The following is a 23,864-nucleotide window of genomic DNA, read 5'->3' as shown; positions in this document are numbered from 1 at the left end:
TTGAGGCAAAACACTTGACACCATGATTATATGAGAGGAAACATCCTCCCCTGCAAAACAAAATCTATGAATTAATGATTAACTCAGTTGCAAACCCCGACTCCCCGCTGTACTGCTCTCCGTGAGCCATGCTGTGGTGAATTGTCTGCGAGCTTCCTCACTATAAACATTTTCTGCAAATTTTCCCCTTCAGCGGATTTAACTGATGTGAGCAATAAAAAGAGATCTTTAACGTATTAGCGCGTCTTAGAGGCCCCGTTCTATTTTGGGATGGATCCACTAAACTTGTTTATGCATATCTTGTCTCACCCAGCAAAACCACCTGAGCAACTGGGTGTTCATGAGATTCAGCCTGCGACCCCCACTTTATTTTAAATCAGCTAATTAGCGTGGTTAATCAGGCTGATAATGAGCCCGGGCACCGTGCCATTTCAATCTGATGCCAGGCCAGGGTTCAGATCCCCTCGGGGCACGCAGTGGCCACCCCAGATCTCCCTGAAGACTTGTCTTCCCGGACACATAGGTAGAAAGGGATGACAACAGTAAAGATGTGCTGTTTGTTTTGATGATGCAGGAATACAGGCATACATCAACACACACCTTTATGGCCACAGAGATGAAAAAACAGTCAAATGAGGTATAGAAACCTACTATTAGCTGTCTGCAGAGCGCTTCAAGAACCTTTTTGCACTGCAAGCTTTACTTTTCCACTCAGCAGCTGGTGACACTCCACACAAAAAAAAGGAAATTAGTGCTCTCTGTAACATGTCATGTTGACCCCCAGGACACACACACACGCGTATAATCACCCAAATCAAACCCTTACAACACACACATCCCTAACATTTTCTTTTCTTATCAGAGGACTTTAATGGGAAACAATCCAGTACTATGACCTCCCATCTGTCTCCTCCCTCTCTCTTCTCCTCTGTCCCTCCCTCCCTCCCTCAATCTCTTTCTCTCACTTTCTCTCTGCCTTCTCACTCATGCCCTGAGCAGCTCACTGAGCGGGAGAACTTCTCCTTCAACCCGCAGCACAGACTCATTTCTCTACACACCAGCTCTGAGTGGATGCTCAGCAGGGGTGTCTGAGATATTAGCCCGCTGTGGGGGGAACGGCTCAGGGACTTCTACCATCCTCACACAGAAGGTAAGCCTCTGGATCCTTTCCATTAGATTCCTGTTGGCGGTCAAGTACCAAAGTGATGGAGGTTAAAGTTAAAACTGCAGCCCTGAGGCTGATTCTCTCAAGTCAGATTCTATGCAGTCCCAGATTTCTAAAAGTGCACGAGCATCATGGGGACATTATCTAAGATTTTTCAGCTGCTGTGCACATTTTTACATGTGGAAAATGAACACTGTTGTCTTAATCATAGACTTGAAGGTTTATGGGTCGCAGCTAAGCAAATAACACTATACTGGAGAAAGTGTGCAGATTGTTTGTAGCCTGACCTTTGAGTCATAATCCTTGTTTTGTAAGAAATGCTAAGTTTAAGGGAGCAAAGAACCAGTCACTGAACACAGCTGCTTGTAATCTTAATGGGCACACAAGTTGACACAACAAGGAGGCATTCAAATATGTTCTACTTATTAGTCTCACTTTCAGAGAATAGATTTTGTTCTTTATACACTGAACCTCTGACCTGTTAGATTACACCAAGCCACGTATGTTAACACTTTTTTTGAATGCATGTTTTATCGTGCTTGCTTATGTAACGGCAAATATTGCATATGATCTCAAATGATAGAATGCTTAAAACAGCAACAGTTTCCTATTGCAGATATAAGCATTCTATCATTTGAGATCATATGCAATATTTGCCGTTACACTTACTTACTCGTTCTTGTTTCTTCAAAGGTGATGCAGATGTGCAGAAAATACATGACATATGTTACACTGAATCCTTGAGAAGAACTGTGTACGGCTGTATAGCTGTAGGGAGAATAGCTTATTGTCTTTGCAGTTTCTCCAGTTGTCAGTTTTGGCTGTCTATCTTAGTTGATGTAAATGCAAATACATATGGTTATGGTTATGGTTATGGTTATGGGACGGTTACCTTGTGTGCAAAGCAATGAGAAGGACCAATTATTTAGTGTTCCTGGTTTTGCCTATCAGGCTACCCAGAGGCTGTCCAAACCCTCTGGTTGGTGGATGAGCTGCACACATTACTCATATATGTATTTAAACAGTATAAATATAGCTTAATTTACTGAAAGGAGCCCATGCAATAGTTTTAACCAATGTTGTCTGATTTTAGAATGCTACTTCAAATAATAATAATAATAATAATAATAATAATAATAATAATAATAATAATAATAATAATAATAATAATAATAATAATAATAATAATAATAATAATAATAATAATAATAATAAATATAGTTGGGTTTCAAATAGTCACACCAGCCTATATTACAAAGACTGGACTGGCATTACCATGACATGAAGACTAATGTCATCATAAAGGTAATAATAAACAAGAAATAACATTACATTGATGTGCTGCATTCTCGGATTGTTGACAAATTGATGTTTTCAGTCTTGGTTAAAACAATTTTTTTTAGCACACTATATTATGTTGGCAGCTTCTAATTAGTTTTTACACAAAATAAAAATTACAATAGTCTAAAAATAACATTAATATTCTTAATTTTGTCACATCATGTGCTTACAAAATGCAAACCAGATTGCATTTACTGAAGCTTGATTTGTTGCTCTTAGAAAAATACTTTTGTTGAGTCATTTCACAATTTTTTAAATACATTTGTTATCATTTGTGCTGTATGGATATGAAAATGAGCTTGAGCTGTGGACTTAATATGAGTGGATTATGGGGTTAGAAATGCATGTTTCTATATATATTTAATAAACCCGCTAAATTCCATGTGTTTCAGTCCTGAAATAGGTAGGATTGACCAGAAATGTTGTACAGCTCTCTGACATTCAAATATGTAAATTACTGGGCAACAAATCTTGGAAAGATACAGTAGACTGCACATTATTGCATAGTTTCCCATAGAGTGGGTGGTAGTGCCATTTCTTTAATTCAGGATTTTCTGTGCATTTTGATGATGCTGAGGTTGTGTGTGAAGCCCTAACAAGCCCCCGCCTGCTCTTTGTCACTGCGGTGCCAGATATGTGCCCATGAGTATTCATCAGGAAGGGCTAATGGGGCACAGCAGTGTGAACCTCTGATTTACAGCGCATCCCCTGTCAGGCCTAATGATAGGGCAATGGCGCTGGTTATGGAGAAACAGGTGCTGCGGAGTGAATAGATGCAAAGCAATGCTGCTGAAAGCCACGGGTGATTGTCGTTTTGTCCCCTGCACAAATGCTCATTTGCAATATTGTGTTCACACATACATCATTATTGTGCATAGAAATTTGCTCTCGAAAAGAAGGCTTATGGTAAGTGGCAGGGTGTATGTGTGTGGTGATGGTTGGATAGTCGGTGAAAGTATGTTTAATTGTTAATTTACTGCTCCCTAAATTGTTTCCAGACTAAATTTCACATTCAATATAGTCAACGACTCTCTATCCATATTAAAAACAGATGGTGCTTGATGATAAAGTCAGACATAACGTCACTGAACAAAATGTAATGAATATGTTCAGGTAAAATAAAACTGGTGTGCCAAGCCCTGGAGACCCATCAGTTTAGCATGTCCTCATGTGGCATTAGGGTTGGAAACCTAGTTGTAAGTGTTACTGTGGGAATGTTCTCTGAATTCAGTATCTATACTATAATCTGTTTCCAACTCAGAATAAAAATATGTCAAGCTGTGTTACAGAATTGCTTGATATTGTCAAAACCGGATGTATTGTTAACTTACATATCAAAATTGTGTATCAATAATTTTTGTTAACTATTTTTAAAATGGACAGTTCATTTTGTAGTATATTAATGTTGGTAGCCTAGAGCAAAGGTCACTTTGCTGTTAGCAAAAAGTTATTTCAGTCAGGTAATACTAATGAACGTTTTAGCCCCCAAAGACACAAAGATCTGTGCTTTTTGTCAGTGTTTTCCAACTGTTTTGGCTTGTGTGGCCCATACAAATAAAGCATGATGTGTGATGACCCCTCAGGATTTGCTTCATGTAGACATGAGAGCATCTGAAGCAAACTGGGTTCTTATCTCACAATATTTCACATAACCAATGCAAAAACTACACGAAAACTCAGGAAAAGGAAAGATGATATTGTGTCACAAAACATAGTTTTTATTCCTTATCCCTTTAATCATCTTGCAACACCTTCAAATGATCCTTAACTCTTTTTTCCGGGGTCCTGACCCCAAGATTGAGGACCAATGAGTCAAAGCAAGAAAAGCAAGCTCTTTCTTTTCTGAAAGTGTGATGGTTTTAGTTGGTGACTCACCAACTTAATCTCAAAATTAATTTTCCTCTCATATGAAGATGATGAAGAATAAATACATCAGAGGGAATGCAAGCCCACTAAGTTTCTATCAAATGAAAAAAAGTCAAATTTAATTTTGTGGATCCAGCAGCAACAAATCAACTAAAATAAAGACAATCAAAATGAAACCCAGACTGAAGTGTTTTACTGTACTCGAGAAAGAATAACATGCAGGGTGACAAACTGTTTTCATGCAACGAGACAAACAGTTTCACAACTTCTTTTGGTGAAGTTGTTGTAGGTGTTTAGCTGTTGAAGCTCTCTCACTGCAGGTCAGCTGGCACAGTTTACAGATGGATCACTGCACAACCCACACACACACACACACTCACTGGCAGCTCGCTGCCTGGACCATCCAACACTACAACTGTGTCTTTCCCACAGATCCGGCAGTCAGGAGGAATATGGGCAAATCTGAAAGCCAAATGGATATCATGGAGAAATCAAGTAAACCTGGAAAGCGTCGTTGGACTGTTGCAGAAATCGGTCTGTCCGTGCTGCTGCTGTTGGTCAGCTGTGCCTTGGCCGGGCTGGTAGTCCTCTACACATCAGTTGTGAAAGGTAATTGCTTTGTCAGGCTCACTGTGGAAAGATCCCAATCTTACAGATGGCAGCAGACACTGGTGATGACAAGTGTCTCCCTTGTCTGTTTTCATGTGATAGCAAGCTGAGAATTTAAACACACATTGACCTTAGAAATGGTCTCAGATGTGGCCATGACATGCTTTTTGCAATTTTGATGTGCTTATGTCAGACGTGTCATTTGTTAACTTTTCTTTAGGTGTTTAAAGGTAACTGTTACTCACCAAATAAGCCTTATAATACACAACACATAAGCCTTTACATTAAGTAGTTTTTGCAAATGCAACTCTGAGTCTGCTTAAAAGAAAAGATTACTTGTTGATGACTTGCAAACTTACAATTCTACAAAAGACTTGATTATATTTTTAGTCAAAAACCATTGAAAATATCATTATAATTAAGGATAAAGCCATCCTGACTGTGTCTAATGGAGTGTGAATATCTCTTTCTCCAACTCAATGTAGATCAATCCAACAGGCAAAGTGTGTCAAGGAGCTCAACAGGTAAAAGTGAGTGTCATTCGTTTTACGCTCTTAACATGAACACAGAGTAGGCTGTTGGATAAGTGGGTTGGCTTGTATTCGGGCCTGCTCCTCTGATAGTCCCTGTAACAAAGTGATTTGCTTTACTGCATGATCAGCAGTGCCACACAAAAGTGAAAGAACAGAGTCACTGCTGACATAGACATTGGCTGTCTCTCACACACACCAGCAAGCACTCATGTGGTCACGCACGAGCACACACACACACACACACACACACACACACACACACACACACACACACACACACACACACACACACAGAGTACCATGGAACTAGATTAATTTGGAATTAGCTCTACGTTTCACACAACAACATCCCCCTTTTCTTAGTAAGGGAGGTAACTTGTCAAACTGCTTTCTCATAAACGTTGACACTTTTTTCCAGGCCAGCTGTATCGCTCCAACCTCAACAATGTATGCACATCCGCGGACTGTGTTACTGCAGGTGAGAGTAACTGTTATCTCAATGCTTTCTAGTTGTTTTTAATTTCTGCTATTTTCTTTGAGTAATCTGCGGAAAAAAATCAAACTATATGTGATAGTTTATTGTCTCTGTGACACCCTGAAGCTGCTCGGCTCTTGCAGAACATGGACAAGTCTGTGAAGCCTTGTGATAATTTCTATCAGTACGCATGCGGGGGTTGGCTGGAGCGACATGTCATCCCCGAGACAAGTTCCCGCCACAGCGTCTTTGACATTCTTAGGGACAAGCTGGAGATTGTCCTCAAAGGTCAGCTCTTTCAACTATAGTTGTCAGTGGGATGCAGCATTCAGAGCCTTGCGTTGGGTTTCATTCAGAGATTAAATGTTTGATTGTGTTGTTGTTGTTGACGCAGGTGTTCTCGAAACGGAGAATGAACAGGACAGAGACGCAATCAGGAAGGCCAAAATCCTCTACAGCTCCTGCATAAATGATAGTAGGTCTCTCTTTGTCTAAAAATTGGTATTATACTTCTGATAGGAGGCAATAAAACATGGGACAGGTTGACAAAAACATGTTGTGTTTCTGGAGCTGCTGATTGTATCGGAGGGTCTCCTTTGGGCAGGATCTCTGCAAGGTTCAGCAAGTTATAACGAAGACTTTTTAAAATATCTTTTTAATATTACATCTTTATTTCAAGAGCCATGATGTAAAACCAGAAGACACCATGTGGCCTCAAATCATTTCTCATTGCAGCACATTATCTCAGTACCTCCCAGTAAAGCACCATCATTTACAGTATATTTCTAATGATATTTAGTTAATTTTAATATTACAGCCTGCTGTGAAATGGGTGATTACATTAACTAATAAAAAAATTCAAAAGTTAATTCAGCTAGCAGTGGTGACGGATCATGTTACAGGTCTAATAGTGCTGCCTGAAACTCCAGAAAAATTATTAAATATTTATGCCAATAGTAAATTAAATGTAAGACTTTTTAAATACCTCAGAAGCCAAGAAGACCTGCTGATACAATGCTCAGTAGACGGGTAGCGTACCATAAAGGTTAAATTTCCATTTTTTCAGAAACCTTTACTTCTCGCCCATGTCAGCTAAAAAGTCAAGTTTGAAAGTTCAACCTTGCGGTGAGATTGCTTTTGTCAACCAATGTTTCTGAGAGATTACAGTGTGATCCCTTTTTTAAAGGTTGACTATGCAACGTTTTCATTTTTCATTTTTTTTAAATTAAATTAAAGTCACACAAAAGTAGACCGACTCAATTATCACGTCTGCCTCACTGGAATGTGTGGTTGTGTGTTAAAGCTCACATATTATGCACTTTGCTGTCAATTTTATATGGTCTAAGTAGTCCCTAATACTTATTTTTTTAGATGTTTGCTGAAAAACCCGTTCAGATCATTTATTGTAGCAAGCCTCTATACCCTGATTGTCCTCTGGTCTCAGGATGACCTATATTTGTGTGATCTGGATGGCCCCTCCCACCTCTCTGCCGGACTTTCTTTATATGTCCATGGGGCTCTCCCACCATCTCTGCCGTGCTCTCGCGATACTAGAGAGACACTGCGTGACTGCGAACACAGTGTTTACCCGGAGCTAAGCCATACTTTGAACAATTTGACATGACCTGACATGATTAAAACCAGTGAAAACAGTAGCTTCAAAGTTTGATTTCTACATGAATATCTTCCCATCCTTTGTCATGTTAAAAACGAGTCATTATTAGACTGCAAGGGGAAAGCTAAGTTTGTGTATTAGGAGCAAAACTTGGTGCTACAACCAAAGCTACATGGGCGCTAACGCTAAAAATAAGACTCAGACTATTTAAACCAGTGAAAACAGTAGCTTCAAAGTTTGATTTCTACAGGAATATCTTCCCATCCTTTGTCATGTTAAAAACGAGTCATTTTCAGACTGCTGTGGGGAATATAAACAGTGTGTTATGAGCAAAAGCTGGTTGCTTGTCCCAAAGCTAATAGCTATACACCAGTCAGGCAAAACTACCAATAAAAACTATTATTTTAGTTTCACCGTTTAAAAAAAAGCACAGGTAGCTTCCTATCCGCTGTGTTATTAAAAACGAGGCATTATTAGACTGCAAGGGGAAAGCTAAGTTAGTGTATTAGGAGCAAAACTTGGTGCTACAACCGAAGCTACATGGGCGCTAATGCTAAAAATAAGACTCCGACGATTTAAACCAGTGAAAACAGTAGCTTCAAAGTGTGATTTCTACAGGAATATCTTCCCATCCTTTGTCATGTTAAAAACGAGTCATTTTCAGACTGCTGTGGGGAATATAAACAGCGTGTTATGAGCAAAAGCTGGTTGCTTGTCCCAAAGCTAATAGCTATACACCAGTCAGGCAAAACTACCAATAAAAACTATTATTTTAGTTTCACCGTTTAAAAAAAAGCACAGGTAGCTTCCTATCCGCTGTGTTATTAAAAACGAGGCATAGACTGCTGTGGTTAAGATAAATTAGTGGAGTATGAGCAAAAGCATTCTGTGTTGGTGTATGTAACATTCAGGCTGTACTATGGGCATCTTGTCGCTTAGCGGGGAAAGCAACATGGCTGTCGCTCTGAAAAATTTCCAGAGGATCTCGGGGCCATGGACCAATAAGAAATGGGGGGGTGGGGTTATCATAGACTACTGCTAATGTGGGGGGGAAGCATGGACATATAAAGAAAATATGGGGATGTGGCTGTGCAATTTATGACGTCATAAACCGCGAGAATTATGAACGGAGTATATTGGGGGGAGGGGTGGGGGTTTCAGAACAGGGGAGAGTGAGAAAAGGAGAGATTGTTATTTTTTTTTATATTTTGGCAGTCTCTAGGCACACCGTGGACCCATGGATATGTTGGAACACATTTAAAAAGTGCATTTAGCATAATATGTGACCTTTAACCTGCACAGTAAGTATGTCCTATTTGGTTCAATATAAACCTGGGAACATTGAACCTTGGAAACATTGAGCCCTGGGAACATTGGGATGACCCTGGCTGTGGTTAGCTTTGGTTAGCTCAGTGGCTCACACATATATGTACTGTATGTTTAACTGGGAAGTGTCCTCCCTCCAGCGAATTTCCTTAAAAATTGTGTTATTTTGCCTGCAGGCCTGATAGAGCAGCGTGACTCGCAGCCTCTCCTGAAGCTAATCGAGAGTATTGGAGATTGGCCTGTTGCATCAGATGACTGGAACTCCACCACAGGTCATTTAAAAAATCCATGTCTACAGGCTGTTCTATGAAAACATGCAAATACAGTACCTCCACACAAACAAGCACTCACGTCCCTACTCAGAAACATCTGCTCACCCAGGGCCCGTGCAGCTGTATTTGTGCCCAGGGAATTTCTGAGTATGAGCTCTATTGGCGGGATCAAGAGGCTCTTCAGCTGAGCAGTCAGGTGTGGAGTTTGGAAGCGTGATGAGTGGGCAGACGAGCAGGGCCTCATTCAGGACTGTGAAGGATTTTAAATAGTCCACTCTGCTCTTCCCTAAGCTCCTGGCTCTTGGCACTTTAATGAGAAATAATCACGAACGGTGGCTCAAACAGAATTAACCACACATTGCTGCATCTGCACACATAGATTTAAAAAGAGAGCTCAGTTAAGAGCCATATAGGCAAAAAGGGAACCTGATTGTTCCTGCTTGACAAATTTGTTTAATTTAAGCAGCATTTTTTTTCTTCCTGTGATTGCAGAGGAAGCATGGAGCCTAGAAGACACACTGGCAACGCTAACTGCTCGTTTCCACAAGAAGGTTCTGCTGGACATGTACGTGTGGACGGACGACCGTGACTCCCGGCGCCATATCATTTACGTAAGATGATCGCTGTCTATTGGAGCACAGATAACAGTCATACTCTCATTATACACCAACTATTGGTATGGCTGGTGCTATTCTATATGTATTATTATTGTCAACAAACTCCATGAAAAGATCAAACGCAAAAATGTGTAGCCTATTTGTGTCTCTGAATACTTTCCAACTTCCCTGTGTTACGGTGTGGCAGACAGGCAGGCAAGTAGGACCCAAACGCAAGACGTATCAAGAAAATGTTTGTTTATTTAGCTCCAAAAAAAACAAAAAAGGCCAACAGGCAAAAATGCTAAAAGTCAAAAAGTCCAGGAAACAAAAGTAAAGCAGGGAACAGAGGGAACACACAAGACAAGGACACACTGACACGAAAAACCATAATGCACAGACAAGGAACAAAGGAACACAAGGAGTATATATACACACACACACACACAAGACAGGGTAGACAACGAGGAACAGGTGCAACACATTAGGGGAGGGAGCAGCAATCAACAAGAGGGAAACTTGACAGGACATGGGGAGGAACAAGACAGGCATACCAAAATAAAACAGGAAACACCAAAACAAGAAAGGACAAAGACAGACCAAGGCTGTGTCTTGATTCAGGGGTTACAGCCTTGGTAGGACGCAGTCTCGCGGTCTATGAAGGCTATAGCCTTTGAAGGCCGATTTTAAGGCCGGTTTTAAGGCCAACGAGCCTTGTTAAATGAGACGGTCTCCGCAGGTCTTGGTTTACGAGCATTTCCGGTTTACGTAACAAGCCGTTACCTTGCGTGACGACTCGCCGCTCCTGTGCTGCCTAGCAACCCTGATTGCTGCCAACGGAGACAGCCCTGTCAACGGAGGAAAAAAGAAAAATAAGTTGTCTACCAGACGAAAAGAAAAAAAAGTACAAGAAAAAAAGAAAGGAAGATAAAAGTTAAGAAGATGGAGCAACACGTTGCTGTTTTGTTATTTCTTATTTTATTTTATGCCATCTCTGAAAAAAACGCAATGAATCTTGGGATATGTTGGGCCGCGAAGGATCCATCTGATGCAGCCTTCAAAACCGTGAAACGAAGGCTGCATTTCACGACCGCATATGAGGAGCCTTGCAAGGAGCCTTGCAAACGGGACAGCCTTTGCGCGCCGCTATGACGCAATCGGTCTTCAAATGCAGCCTTCGTAGGCTGCAATACCCATGCAATACCTGAATCAAGACACAGCCCATGACACCCTGTGTCTGTGGCACTTAGCTCAAGCCCATTCTTTTTACTAAAGATGGTTATCTTTAAAAATTTGTTTTATTGCCATTCTTGTTTTCTGGTTAGATTGACCAGCCGGGACTTGGAATGCCATCAAGAGATTATTATTTCAATGATGGAAACTACAAAAAGGTAAGATCTTACAAGAGCAGATCACTAAAATCATAAATCAATGTATTTCGACCAGGAATCTAATGATGCAGATAACTTTGTATTTATTTGTAAAATGTTTGTTTTATTTGTCAGATTTTTGTGGTATCGTAATTGAAGTGAATGGGAGTTTGTTTATGGCATTCACACATCTCTTTAGAGAAACAATGCCAAAGTTATATGCATTTTAACTAGCGTTTTACCAAAGAAAATGTCTACCCAAATTAGTTTTTAGAAAATAAACTTTCATGTTGAGTTTTGTCATTTTCCAATTGTATAGGGGAGAACGGGGTAATCTGAGCCACTTTTTACATTTGCTCCCCTCTAAGCGAGCTAAAATGATTTATCACTCAAATTGACACATTTCCCATTAAATCAGGATGTTTCCTAGAAATGGGCTTTAGCAGAATTTTTTCAAGACAAAGGGCAGTGAAAATATGATTGTTTTAAAAAAAGTTATCGCGTGGCTCACTTTACCCCAGCTGTGGGGTAAACTGAGACAGACCAGAAAAATCAAGGGGGTAAACTGATCCACTTACTTTTTCCACTCTGAAACTACCATAACAACACATATTGTAACAGTTAGAATCCTGAAAGCTAGCCACACATTCCAGAACTAATGTCGGACTAGTAAAAGAATGATGGGGTTTGGTCAATTAAGCAAAGCAAATTTTCTAAACACTTGAAAGTAACTCTGAACAAAATCAAATACAACATATTATAATTCAAAAGGTTTTAATAAGATTCAAATGACAGATAGAACCAGTTAGATTAGAACACAGTCTTGGGGTCAGAACACAGGACCCTTGGAGCCAGCTTGTGTCTGGGGGTCAAAGCATAGGAAAATCAGAACCAGCGAGAACAGCCTGGGACTCAGAACACAGGAGAAGACCCAACTGGATTATAACATCAGCCTGTCATACTCTACAACTAGGCCTACTCTACATCCAGCCCTGAAGGTTACAGGGGAAGATGAGAAGGTGCTCTTTCCGTGTAGTTGCCCAAGGTCGTCTTCCTGGTGTATTTCCTTGGCATGATGGCTTTTCTACAATGTGTATGACATTAAAATAAAACATATGTTATGTAATATTACATTAAAATATGTTTAAGACTAAACTTAACTTGTGCCTCATGGTGGGGGAAAGTTAGACAGTGGCTCACTTTCCCCCACAGCATTTGGCTCACTTTCCCCCACCACCACAATTTGAGAAAAAACTACCTCTCTTAGCATTTCAGGCTAATCTTTAGCTAATATCATCACATGGTTTTTATATGTTGGTAGGTCATCAACACGTATGATAGAAGTTTTTCTACGTGAATACATTTGCTTTGGCACAACAGTTGATTAAGTTGACAGCAAGAAAATGTACTTTTACATGCAAAATACCTATTTTGGTGAAAAAAACATGCTTACCACAGCACCATGAGGTCCTCGCTTTCAGGGCCATGGGGAAATGAGAGGGGCTTGAAAACATATATCTCACATGACCAAAAATGTTTTCCGTTGCCTAGATACAGGGTGTGGCTCACATTACCCGATGCCTCAGATTCCCCCGTTGTCCCCTAAGTTGTACAAATATATATACATCCATTTACCTCCATAGTTCTGACAACCTTACATTGAGAGCTTGTGATTGTGCCACAGGTTCGAGAGGCCTACCTCCATTTCATGGTTTCTATTGCGAAGATAACCCGAGAGGACAAGAACTTGACTCAGGATGAAGAACGTGTGTGGGAAGAAATGATGCAAGTGCTGGAGCTGGAGACAGACATCGCCAATGTGAGTCCCAGACACTGCAGCGGGACTCGTGGAACATGGGTTAAGGATAACTTATAATGACAAGAAGAAAATGAGCACCACCTCCCCGTAAACAATAGAACCAGGCTACATTTAGTGTGAAGATAGAAAGTGGAATGTGTCAAGAACACAATGAATAGGACTTTGCTGATGAAGGGAAAGCTACATTTAGCTACAAGAAAAAATGTTTTTTTCTTTCTATTCCTGGACAGGCCACATCACCAGCAGAGGAGCGCCAAGATGTCACCATTCTCTACAATAAGATGACAATTGGAGAGTTGCAGAGCACATTCGGTTTTAATGTAAGTGTGATTTCCCTTCTGTCTTGTGTGTAACATGAAGGTCACTTGTTCAAAAAAACGTTTACAATGAAGTGGAGAAACTAAAAGACTGAATGAGGATATAACCATTTAGCCTAATAAACTTAATGTTGTGGTGCCCTTGAGCAGGGCAGTTAAAAGCTGTCCACTTGGCAGAGGACCATAGAAGGCAATTATGTTAGTAGGGCACATTATTTATAGCCCATTTATTTTGTAGCAACGGAAAATACTAAATTACGATTAACTGGACTACACTTATTCTTTTTTCTTGCCAATAGTTAGATGGAAAGGTTGATAGCACGCTTATTTCTGTGCATTGAATAGTAAGCTAACTGTTAGCTTAGTGAAAGCCTGAAAATAGTGAGAAACAGCTAAAGGAAAGGAAAACTTACTTGTCAGAATTTTTAAGTAAAACTCAGTAATTTAACATGCTATCTTCAAAAACTGACGGGTTAAAATGTCACGTTGTGGTTTTACAACCTTGCAAGACAAGTGTTTTCCCGGAGTGACCGTGAGGTTGCCATGCAAAAAAAAATATATATATTTAATTTGTTAATTAATGAGCTTTCCAGGTGTTGGAGGAACCATGCTACCTGTTTATATTCAGTATTTGTAGAAAGCTAAGAAAAGCTAACCTGCCGCTTGCTCGGGAGATTGGCATCAATCTTTGCATCTAACTCAGCAAGGAAAGCAGAATCTTGAACTAATCATTTAGAAATGAAACATAACACACAAGCTAACATAACACACAAAGTGCATTAGACTGCTGGTGACCATATAGCAACAGTAGATTTGCTTATTGTAGTCTCAGGTAACATAGGTCTTGTTATTGAATACAAAATGTAACAGTGGATGAAAGAGTGAGCACATTTCTGCCCCTTTACACCTTAGGAATTATTGTTTACTTTTTACAGTACAGCTGGTAATTCAAGCTGCCACTTACATGCTGTACCTGAAAGCTCAATATGTGAAAGTAAAACCATTGGTGTTTATGGTGTTTTCACAGTTCACTAATTCATTGAATTGAATAATGTAGGGAGCAAACACAGAGAAAAAAAAGAGAAAGAAATTAAAAAACACACAATTATAGAGTGTTTGTATGACTGTGTTTAAGATTAAATTATCAATAAAAAAAAAGTATCCACATGCTGTGTCCAAAATGATATCTAGTAGACAGTGTTTAGCTCTACCTTAAAGGTAGGAAGTTTTGGCTAATTTAGTATCTGCTTCCTTTTGTTTTTCCAGGGTTTTAACTGGACACAATACATTCAAGGTGTGCTAACCAGTGTGTCCATTGAGGTGCAGCTGGAGGAGGAGGTGGTGGTGTACAGTTCTCCCTACCTAGGGAAGATGAATGACGTTCTCTCCAGACACAGTGTCAGGTCAGTCCAAGCCTGTTATGCAAACAGGAATCCATGAAAAAATTAAATGATTACAGAATAGCTACAATTCATCATGTTTAATAAGAAAGTTAAAAAGAAACCCCCAATCTTGTCTTCCAGAACTATGCAAAACTACCTCACCTGGCAGCTTATCATGGACAGAGTTAATAGCTTAAGCCGCCGCTTCAAGGATGCCAGAGCACGTTACAGGAAGGTGCGATGAGCATGACATAACAGAACACCACATGATAAAATATAAACCCAAGCTCAATAACTCAAGTCCAGTGTGTGTTGTCTGTGTGTGTGTATGGTCAGACTCTCTATGGGACCACTGTGGAGGACGCTTGGTGGCGAGAATGTGTCCGTTACGTGCAGAGCAGCATGGAGAACGCAGTTGGAGCTCTGTATGTGCGTGAGACCTTTGCTGGAGAGAGCAAACAAATGGTAAACTCGCATTGAACTTCACAGAAAGATCTGCTTCCTTAAAGCATGGACATCTATTACTTCCATAGCAGCAGTTTGCGTCAAACAGTGAATGAAAGCTTGTGTCTATTGTGTACATTTAATCTAGCATGTATTACCGCTGGCAAGTTTGTTACTGAATAGGATTGTGATTACACCGTTCACAGGTCAGTGACCTCATCAACAAGATCCAGCAAGCATATGTGGAAACACTGGAGGAGTTGAGCTGGATGGATGCTCCCTCGAAGGAGAAAGCGAGAGAGAAGGTAAAGTAGCCAAACTGATAAAATAAGGGTGTAACGTCTCTAGATGCTTTTTGTTTGTTTATTATCACATTAATTGTTCCAGGCCATGGCAATCAAAGAGCATATTGGTTATCCAGATCATATTCTGCAGAAAAGCAACCAGAAGCTTGACCAGGAGTACGCTCATGTAAGTAGGAATTGTCCTTTCTTCCACCACAAACTATGAATAAGTGACACTTTTAACTTATGTTGGGATTGTAACGTCTCTGTCTCCAGCTTAATTACAGTGAAGAACACTACTTCGAGAACATTCTTGAGAACCTCAAGTCTGAAGCACAGAAGAGTCTGAAGAAGCTCAGAGAACCTGTTGACCCGGACTTGTAAGCAGTTGATACATCTGGCAGTACAAGCTGTCTATATTACTAAAACACTCTTGTAATTTGATTTTGGATTCCAAGTAAGTTTTTGCACAGCAAAAAAACTAGCAAAACAGATTTTCTAACATGGTTATGGTCCATTGAATGTCTTGACGCAAATTCACAGTGACACAAATGGCGCTTTTCCACCGCAAATGTAGCTCGACTCGACTCAACTCGACTCGACTCAACTTGGTTTGGTAGCAGCACGGGTCGTTTTCCACCGCAAATAGTACCTGCTGAACGTGGGCGTGGTCGTCGTAAGGGTCTGAAAGCCTACTCCGGAGCAAAGTAGCAGAGCAGAAATTGCGAGCAGTTGTTGCACTATTAACTGAACCAACCGCCAAAAACACGGATGAAAAATGTTTAAGAAATACCCCCCTTGTATCTGTTTGCTAAAAGAAGTAGAAGAATATTGCTACGGGCCATTAAAAGGGATGGTTGTTGTCCCGATGTGTGACTCTGCCACACAGTCAGCTGTAGGGATGCGTCACGTACATCCCTATGCACGTAAACACGGGCATGATAAAGTTGACTGTTTAGTGCTTGTTTCAGGATACGTGTTTTCAAATGCAAGCCGTGTCTCAGCCTGAATATTTTATTGAGGTAATCAGTTCAGTCCGAGGCTTGTAATGTAATCGCTCGCTATCATGTCTGTCCCAGCTGGCTACTATTAGCCTAGCTGCTAGCTGCCCTACATGTCTCCTCTCGTATGATAAGTAACTTCCCCAACAACCAACACTGGGTGAGCTTAGCGAATATATGGAAAATAAATTCAGATCTGTGATGCAAATCAAATGAAAGAGAGCCAGAGAAGGCTGCAAGCGGCGTAAATACACTCAAAAGTCCCGGAGAGTTGGGGAGAATAAACAACAGAATGAAGCCGGTAGTCTCTGGCCACTGATTGGCCAGACAATAGTCTCTGGCCAATCAGTGGCCGGCCGTCTGCCGACGTCACCTTTTAGCATCGGCTCAGCTCGCTTGGAACCTAGAGCGAGGCGATACCAAAAAAGCAGCCGCTACGTGGTACCAGGTACCATGAAATTGCGGTGGAAAAGCCAAAAATGCGAGTTGAGTCGAGTCGAGTCGAGCTGATACCATGCGGTGGAAAAGCGCCAAAAGAGATGGTCTGACTGTGTCCTCATCAAGTCATCTACAAAGAACATTAGAAATAAAAGGTTTAAATACTGTACGTTATTTCAAGTGTTGCCGAATGGGCTCTATGTACCTTTGACTGAAAATGCCAATCCCTCCTCAGGTGGATCATAGGTGCTGCTGTGGTGAATGCGTTTTACTCACCCAACAGAAACCAGATAGGTGAGCGCTTTACAAGGATTAATAAGGCCACCAGGAGCGTCTGTGACGAATAAAATGTGTTTTTTATGTTAACACAGTCACTAAATCTAATCTTGTTTTGTGTTGATTGTACTGTGTTTACACTTTTGTTTGTTCAGTGTTTCCAGCAGGAATCCTGCAGCCGCCTTTCTTCAGTAAACACCAACACCAGGCCCTTAACTTTGGTGGGATAGGAATGGTGATCGGACATGAGATCACACACGGTTTTGATGACAACGGTGAGGCCCGAGTGATAAATGCAGTTGATCATTCTTGTCATATCAAGTCTATCAAACAGTACTTTACTTAATGCAATATTTGTTTCCCTGCAGGCCGCAATTTTGACAAAGACGGAAATATGCTAAACTGGTGGAGTAATTACTCTGCTGAGCATTTTAAAGACCAGTCCCAGTGCATGGTGCAACAATATGGCAATTTCAACTGGAAACTAGCAGGTGGACAAAATGTATGTAAGAACACAGTGGCATGTATGAATTAAGATATGTTCTCTTTGGCTGTAATCCGTGACAATGCAATCCATGTTAGGAGACCACTTAAGAGACCCACAGAATTAGAATGTCTTGTTAGTGTGTGTTCACGGTTTTGTCCGTGTGCCTGCAGGTCAGTGGGATAAGCACTTTAGGGGAGAACATTGCAGACAACGGAGGTGTTCGTCAAGCATACAAGGTTGGCTGTTAACTGCAAAAGTGCAACACAACATGACAAAAATCTTAAAATAAACATTCTGCCCCAAATGAATTAAAGTGTGTGCTTTTGTGTATGCTTTTACAGGCTTATCTTAAGTGGGTGGAGATGCAGGGTGAAGAACATCGTCTACCTGGTCTAGACTTGGATCACAAGCAACTTTTCTTTCTTAACTATGCCCAAGTAAGTAAGAATTATATATGGAAAGTAACATAGTATTTTTTCAACAGACAACAATTTCTCCATCTGGATTCTAGAGCCAAAGCTTGGGAGATGCATTTTCATGGGGTGATTGGTGCTGAGAAGAAGTACACACTTGGGACAATGAGAGAGAGTCAGGGGGTGAGACGCTGAAGCAATCCCAAAACAAGTCAGTTCAGCCACACACATAGAGGGTGAGAGGAGCTGCCAAAGTAAAGAGCATCTTGGTGCCAGGGAATGTAAAACATACGCAGAAAACTTTCACGGATAATAAAACAGGTCAAACACCCAATACAAATATTTTTCAAGAGCCAGAATCACTCCCCAATGTTTATTTTTAGATAATTTTTTGGCATTTTCAAGCTTTATTAGATTGTACAGAGTTGAGATGGGGAGACAGAGAGGGAGGGGGGGTGACCTGCGGTGAGGGTCCACGGGTCGGATTCGAACCTGCGACCACTGCAGCCAAGGCCGGCGCTGATATGGTACGCGCTCTATCCACTACGCCACCGGAGCGCCCCTACTCCCCAATGTTACTGGCAATTTTACAATTTAGTTGATACATAAATAACGTACCAAACTTGTATGAATTAGAATTAGAAGAATTATTAGACGCAAAGTGCTGTTAACATTTCGTGTAAACGGGAGTTATATATTAGACGAAATAAAATTAAATTTTTAACAATAATTAGTTTTTAATGTAAAAAATGTCATTACGTCTGCTTTAAAAATTTGACACATGCAATCATTTATTTTTTCCTATTCTAGGTGTGGTGTGGTACTTATCGGCCCGAGTATGCTAGCCAGTCCGTTAAGACCGACTCACACAGTCCCTTAGAATACAGGTAAGGAGCTTCGGTGTTCTCAGATATATACAGTACCTCAGAACAAAACAGACAATTATTTAGGTAATTTGATCGATTTAATGTCTGGAATCTGCGTTAAACTACTGTAAATACATTCTACTTGTGCATTTTTGATCCGAAGACAAAATTAAGAAAAAGTTTCAAAATAAGATCTGTATTGACGGATATGTTACGGGTTTTTGAATTCCTAACACTAATCTAAGAAAAACGCTGTTTCTAATATTGTGAACCACAATTATTTTGGCCAGGATAATCGTGACATGAAATTTTCATATTGTCCCAAGCTTATATAAAGATTGGGGCAAAAGAAAACTCATTTATGTAGAAAGGCTCCTCTAACCTTCACAATTTCTTTTAGCTTTTATGACCCTAATAATGTCTTGTTTTTGTCTTTAGGGTGCTTGGATCTCTCCAGAATTTTGAAGCCTTCTCAGAAGCTTTCAAGTGCCAAAAGGGCAGTACAATGAATCCTGAGCTGAAGTGTCGTGTCTGGTAGAAAGTTTTACTCTAAAGCGATATTTTGTTCTTTACATGGGCAACTGAAATCAAAAGCTCAAATTGTACTTCTTGAACCAACATAGACATCCTGCTTATCCCTATTCATTTGCAGCAGAGTGATGACACAGATATTTGTGTATACTGTAAATGTATTTGAAGTGGATATTATCTTGGACTACAGCCTAGTTTCAAAACTTGAAGCATACTTTACTGAGAGAAACTTGCTTGAGTATCTTCTCAACATTGAAGTGTTGTCTCTGGATGAGTAGTTCACTAGTTCTTCTTTTTTGCTGAGAAGAACAGCGATAGATGACAAGGAAGCTTGCTGGCTTTAGATGCTTCGCCAGCCTATCTTAAATCAATTTTTAAGAAAAATCTCTTGTGTAGATCTTTGTGTTTAGTGCATAAACATTTGGCATTGAGATGCCTTGTTGTTTTTCCTCTGATGTTTTGTTTGTTAAGACATTGTGCCACTTCAGTTGAAACAGAAGTCAACAAAGCATATTGAGGAATTTGAAATACATGAAAGCTTGTGGCTTTATAGAAAGAACGCAAGAGAGTTTGGTTATTCACTGTTAAATGAAGACTTTAAGACTGTTAAATCTTTGCAGCTTTAACATTACGTTGACATACTATGAGAGAAGCAGTTTTCAACAGTTTCACATATGAAGAGTGCAAATATTTAAAACCTACAAAGCCATTTAGCACTTTTTTGAGGATCCTTTTTTTCTAAGTTTCTTTATCATATTCCGCAAATGATTGTTGCAAAATACTATAGAAATGTATAGGCCTATGGATGTTGGCTGTAAAAAAAAACATATTTCAGATGTTTAATAAAATAATTGGTGGCCTGCTGCTTTTTAGCTTGTAAGAAAACACCTGGAGATGGAGTGAGGTGATAATGGTGAAAACCCCAATGTTTATCACTTTATTGCATTATTGGTTACTGACAAGTTAATTCACAGCTGTGTTGTGTGTTTGAAGCTCGCTATCTCCCTGTTTTCTGCTTCCACACATTTCACCGTTTAAACGACATTTCGAGGCCCAGAAGTGTTCAAACTGGGTTTATCTATCAAAGCTCCTCACAAATGTGACGTCAAATGTGTAATGTCTTGACTTGTATAAATGTAAGTTTACATGCAACTGTTCTTTGCTATACCACAAGGTCTTCTGAGAGGAGATGTGAACACACAGCGAGCGATCACAAGACTTTTAGCCTCTAGACATAGCCAATTACATGCTAAAGGGCCGAGAGCAGAAACCCCCCTCAGATACAGTCAGACATTGACAAGCAGCAGATGAAGTGCTTGGCCCTCTGATCTTGCATTGATCAGTGCCTTGTCTTGTGTAAGATGAAAGGATGTATTGCAGTGAGCTGAAGCGTGTGACTGCGGCAGCTGAACCATGCACAAGCCCAGAGGTAGACAAACAGAAGAATGGGGCTTGTCATTAAAGAGATGGCCAGGGCCCTGACTGTTATTTTCAATCTTTTATTAACAAGTAACGACAGGAGAATCAAAGCAAAGCAGAACTCATGAGTGAGGATGGAGGTAGTAGCTGCAGGAGGGCTACTGTTTTTTGTGCATTGAGCATTCAAAGACATCAGGAGCAGCAAAAAAAAAGAAAAACACAGTGCCGGTTTTTGATTGTTTGCTTTTCGCTGGTCACATTGAAGATAAGCTTTACACTCTCAGTCTGTCTCTCAGTCTTTATATATTGGCAAATACTGTTGTGTGACACATGAACAAAAGACTGTTTTAATCTTAATGTAAGTGCTTAAAGCCAAGTTAGACATGTTTGTAAATACACTTGTTATGCTTTTGGCAGAGAATCCCACTCTCATATTTGTGCGTTACATATAGCCTATTCTACAGCCAGCAGCTGGTAAATTTAGCTTAGCATTAAAAGGGGAAACCGGAGGGGAAAAAACGTATAGCATTGCTCTGTTTAACAGTAACAAAATCTGCGTTCCAGTACCATTAAAACTCACAAATTAATAGGCCTACATAATTTGTGTATTAAATATATATATATATATATTTAAAAAAAAACATTTAGGCTAAGTCATAGTTTTTACACTTTGTTTTTTAAAATAAATACTGAATAGTTGTAATTTGATACCTGTAGCGAGACCATTGGTAAATGTCCCCCCCTTCCAGACAGTCTGTGCTAAGCTAAGCTAACGAGCTGCTAGATTCAAATGTTCAAATTTGTTAACTGAACACAAAAGGTAGATACAATGTGTTATTGTTGATACTCGATGTTCTGTACTGCAATATTTACATTACATATAAACAAAAGAAAGAAAGCATACATTTCTTACCTTAGTTCTATAGCTTCACATTTTAAATGGTGAAATTGTGTTGTTTTTAAATGTCCAAGCCAAGTAAAAAATATAATTTTGTTATATGAACAAATTTCATCTATATTGGCCTAGGCCTACCCTTCAGAAGAATCCATTTATCTAAATAAATATTTATGAAATAGGAATGTTAAAGATGTTTTATGAATGTTCCTGCTGCTATGTAATTGTCTGGATTGCCATTAAAGTGACTGTCTCAACTTGTATGATCTTTAGTCTCTCCTTGTAATGTGTAATTTATTTTAATATTGTTAAAGGAATACTTCACCTTTACGGAAACGGCGTTCTATGAATATAAAATCGCTATTATAATATAATGAATGAGGTTTTTCTTCCCTTTGACCAGTCCTGGGGCCTATCCGAAAAGTCCAATCTCCTAACCTATAAGCCTCCTTTCCTATGCCTTAACCCCTAAACGTCATCGGGGTTAAGGAGAGATGAAAGGTGCTTCCTATCGAACATAGGAAAGGACAGCGCTGTTTCAAATGAATTCGACTTCACTTTTCCTAACCGACGTCATTGCGCGACGACGAGTATTGCTGACATGAGTCACTAGCGTGAAACTACACTATATAGCCTATTCTCCGAAAATTGACCACAACAAGCGCTCGTTTGATCCATGCGTTCTTTTCATATTGATTTTAATCAGGTTGTCGCCAACAGAGTGAGAATCACTCCCATATATCCCAATTCACATGTGGAATAAAAAGAGGCTACACTTATGTTGATGTTGAAATGAACTGCCCCCAGTAACTTCATTAAATGTGAAGTTGGTATTTTATTTTCTTATGGTGTAAATTATGTGCTACGAAAATAACTATTATGATGTTGGTCTTTTATGAGTTCTTTATTATCTTTAGCCTGTGTGTGTGTGTGTGGGGGGGGGGGGGGGGTTATTTTGTTTTAGCCGAGTTAAATCTTCCTCTCTTCTCCTCTCCTCTCTTCTGTTTTACCTCTCGTTCGTATTCGTGTAGAGTCGGTAAACTCCGGCGGTGGCCTGTTGCTTTAAATCTTGCCGCCGTAAAGGATTATGGGATACCACTATCTCCTTTCCTTTAGCATAGGTTGGTCAGGAGTAACCTATGCTAAAGGAGGGTTAAAGGATGAATCGAGGCTCCTTTCCTATGCCTTTCCTAAGCATTTGGAGAATTCGGATCACCTATCCGCCGAGTACTTCCGGTTCATCTCGATAGGAAAGGAAATTTCCTATGCAAAAAAAAGTTTTCGGATAGGCCCCAGTTAATCCTAACCCTAGATTTTACCATGTGATGTCACACATGGGAAAATGTAGGGTAAGACAGTGCCTTTTCTCATGCTAGGATGAACCGATTTCTAAAAATGTTACACATTTATGCTACATAGGATCTCAGAGTTCAATACACCTTCATATTCCTACCGGTGAAGTAGGTCTTTAATGTACGTGTTTGTGATACAGTAAAGCCGCAAAGGAATGGCATGAGTTTCCTCTTCATGATAGAGAGTCCTAACATCATGTGTTTTCTTACTGTGTAGGCCTATACTATACACAAATACAGAAAAAATATGTGTGTGTTAGTGTGTACATATGAATACTCACTCGCCTTCTGCCTGGGAGCCTCACTGTTCTGCGCAGTGTCTTACCTGTTCCTAGGACTGCACTCTTCTCGACAGAGATTTCTGATGTTGTTCCTGGAATTTGCTGGAGCCACGTGTCCCAGTATGGTAGTTAGAGCCCCAAGTGCTCTGATTACCGCTTGAGCCATTGTTGTTCAGAAGCTGCTTGATATTTCTATCGCTTGGGATCACGACATCACAACTGCCTTATTCTGTCGACCACCACAAAGTCTAGTTGGTTAGGGTCACCGTTTTATCAGTCTGGACTTCTAAGTCTCTCTCTCTCACACACACACAAACACACACCTTCAGAACTTTTTGAAGTAGCCTACTGTTGGGGTTCAAATTGTGAGATTCTCTGAGTGAGTTCTGTGTGGTTATGTCCTTACGTCTTTTTTCAGGTTAAAGATGCAAATTTGCTAAGGGAGGAAAGCAGTGGCGCAGTTGTTTGATGGTTTTTGGTTTATATCAAAG

The 23,864-nt window shown here is 40.1% G+C and overlaps 1 protein-coding gene across 1 annotated transcript; it reads left to right on the top strand.

Moving 5' to 3' along the window:
* The first annotated feature begins 1,040 nt into the window (after positions 1 to 1,040).
* On the top strand, positions 1,041 to 21,932 carry mmel1 (membrane metallo-endopeptidase-like 1). The gene is made up of 24 exons (XM_080025420.1): positions 1,041 to 1,150; positions 4,805 to 4,981; positions 5,467 to 5,511; positions 5,933 to 5,992; positions 6,116 to 6,277; positions 6,384 to 6,464; positions 9,107 to 9,202; positions 9,695 to 9,813; positions 11,124 to 11,189; positions 12,853 to 12,987; positions 13,218 to 13,307; positions 14,571 to 14,707; positions 14,828 to 14,921; positions 15,023 to 15,151; positions 15,337 to 15,435; positions 15,518 to 15,601; positions 15,691 to 15,794; positions 17,089 to 17,147; positions 17,285 to 17,404; positions 17,498 to 17,631; positions 17,787 to 17,852; positions 17,958 to 18,053; positions 18,840 to 18,916; positions 19,334 to 21,932. The coding sequence occupies exons 2-24, from the start codon at positions 4,825 to 4,827 to the stop codon at positions 19,431 to 19,433; spliced, it is 2,310 nt and encodes a 769-aa protein (XP_079881546.1). The 5' UTR covers positions 1,041 to 1,150; positions 4,805 to 4,824; the 3' UTR covers positions 19,434 to 21,932.
* The last annotated feature ends 1,932 nt before the right edge of the window (positions 21,933 to 23,864 follow it).

Source organism: Ammodytes marinus (assembly GCF_949987685.1).
Source record: "Ammodytes marinus genome assembly, chromosome: 4".
NCBI classification, from domain to species: domain Eukaryota; kingdom Metazoa; phylum Chordata; class Actinopteri; order Uranoscopiformes; family Ammodytidae; genus Ammodytes; species Ammodytes marinus.
The sequence above is the reverse complement of the archived record's forward strand: the minus strand, read 5'-3'. Positions and strand labels throughout refer to the sequence as shown.

Coding starts and splice junctions, on each gene's coding strand:
- mmel1 (XM_080025420.1), top strand. CDS start 4,825: ATGGGCAAATCTGAAAGCCAAATGGATATCATGGAGAAATCAAGTAAA. Junction 9,814..11,123: donor CCCGGCGCCATATCATTTAC/GTAAGATGATCG, acceptor TTTTCTGGTTAG/ATTGACCAGCCGGGACTTGG. Junction 11,190..12,852: donor ATGATGGAAACTACAAAAAG/GTAAGATCTTAC, acceptor ATTGTGCCACAG/GTTCGAGAGGCCTACCTCCA.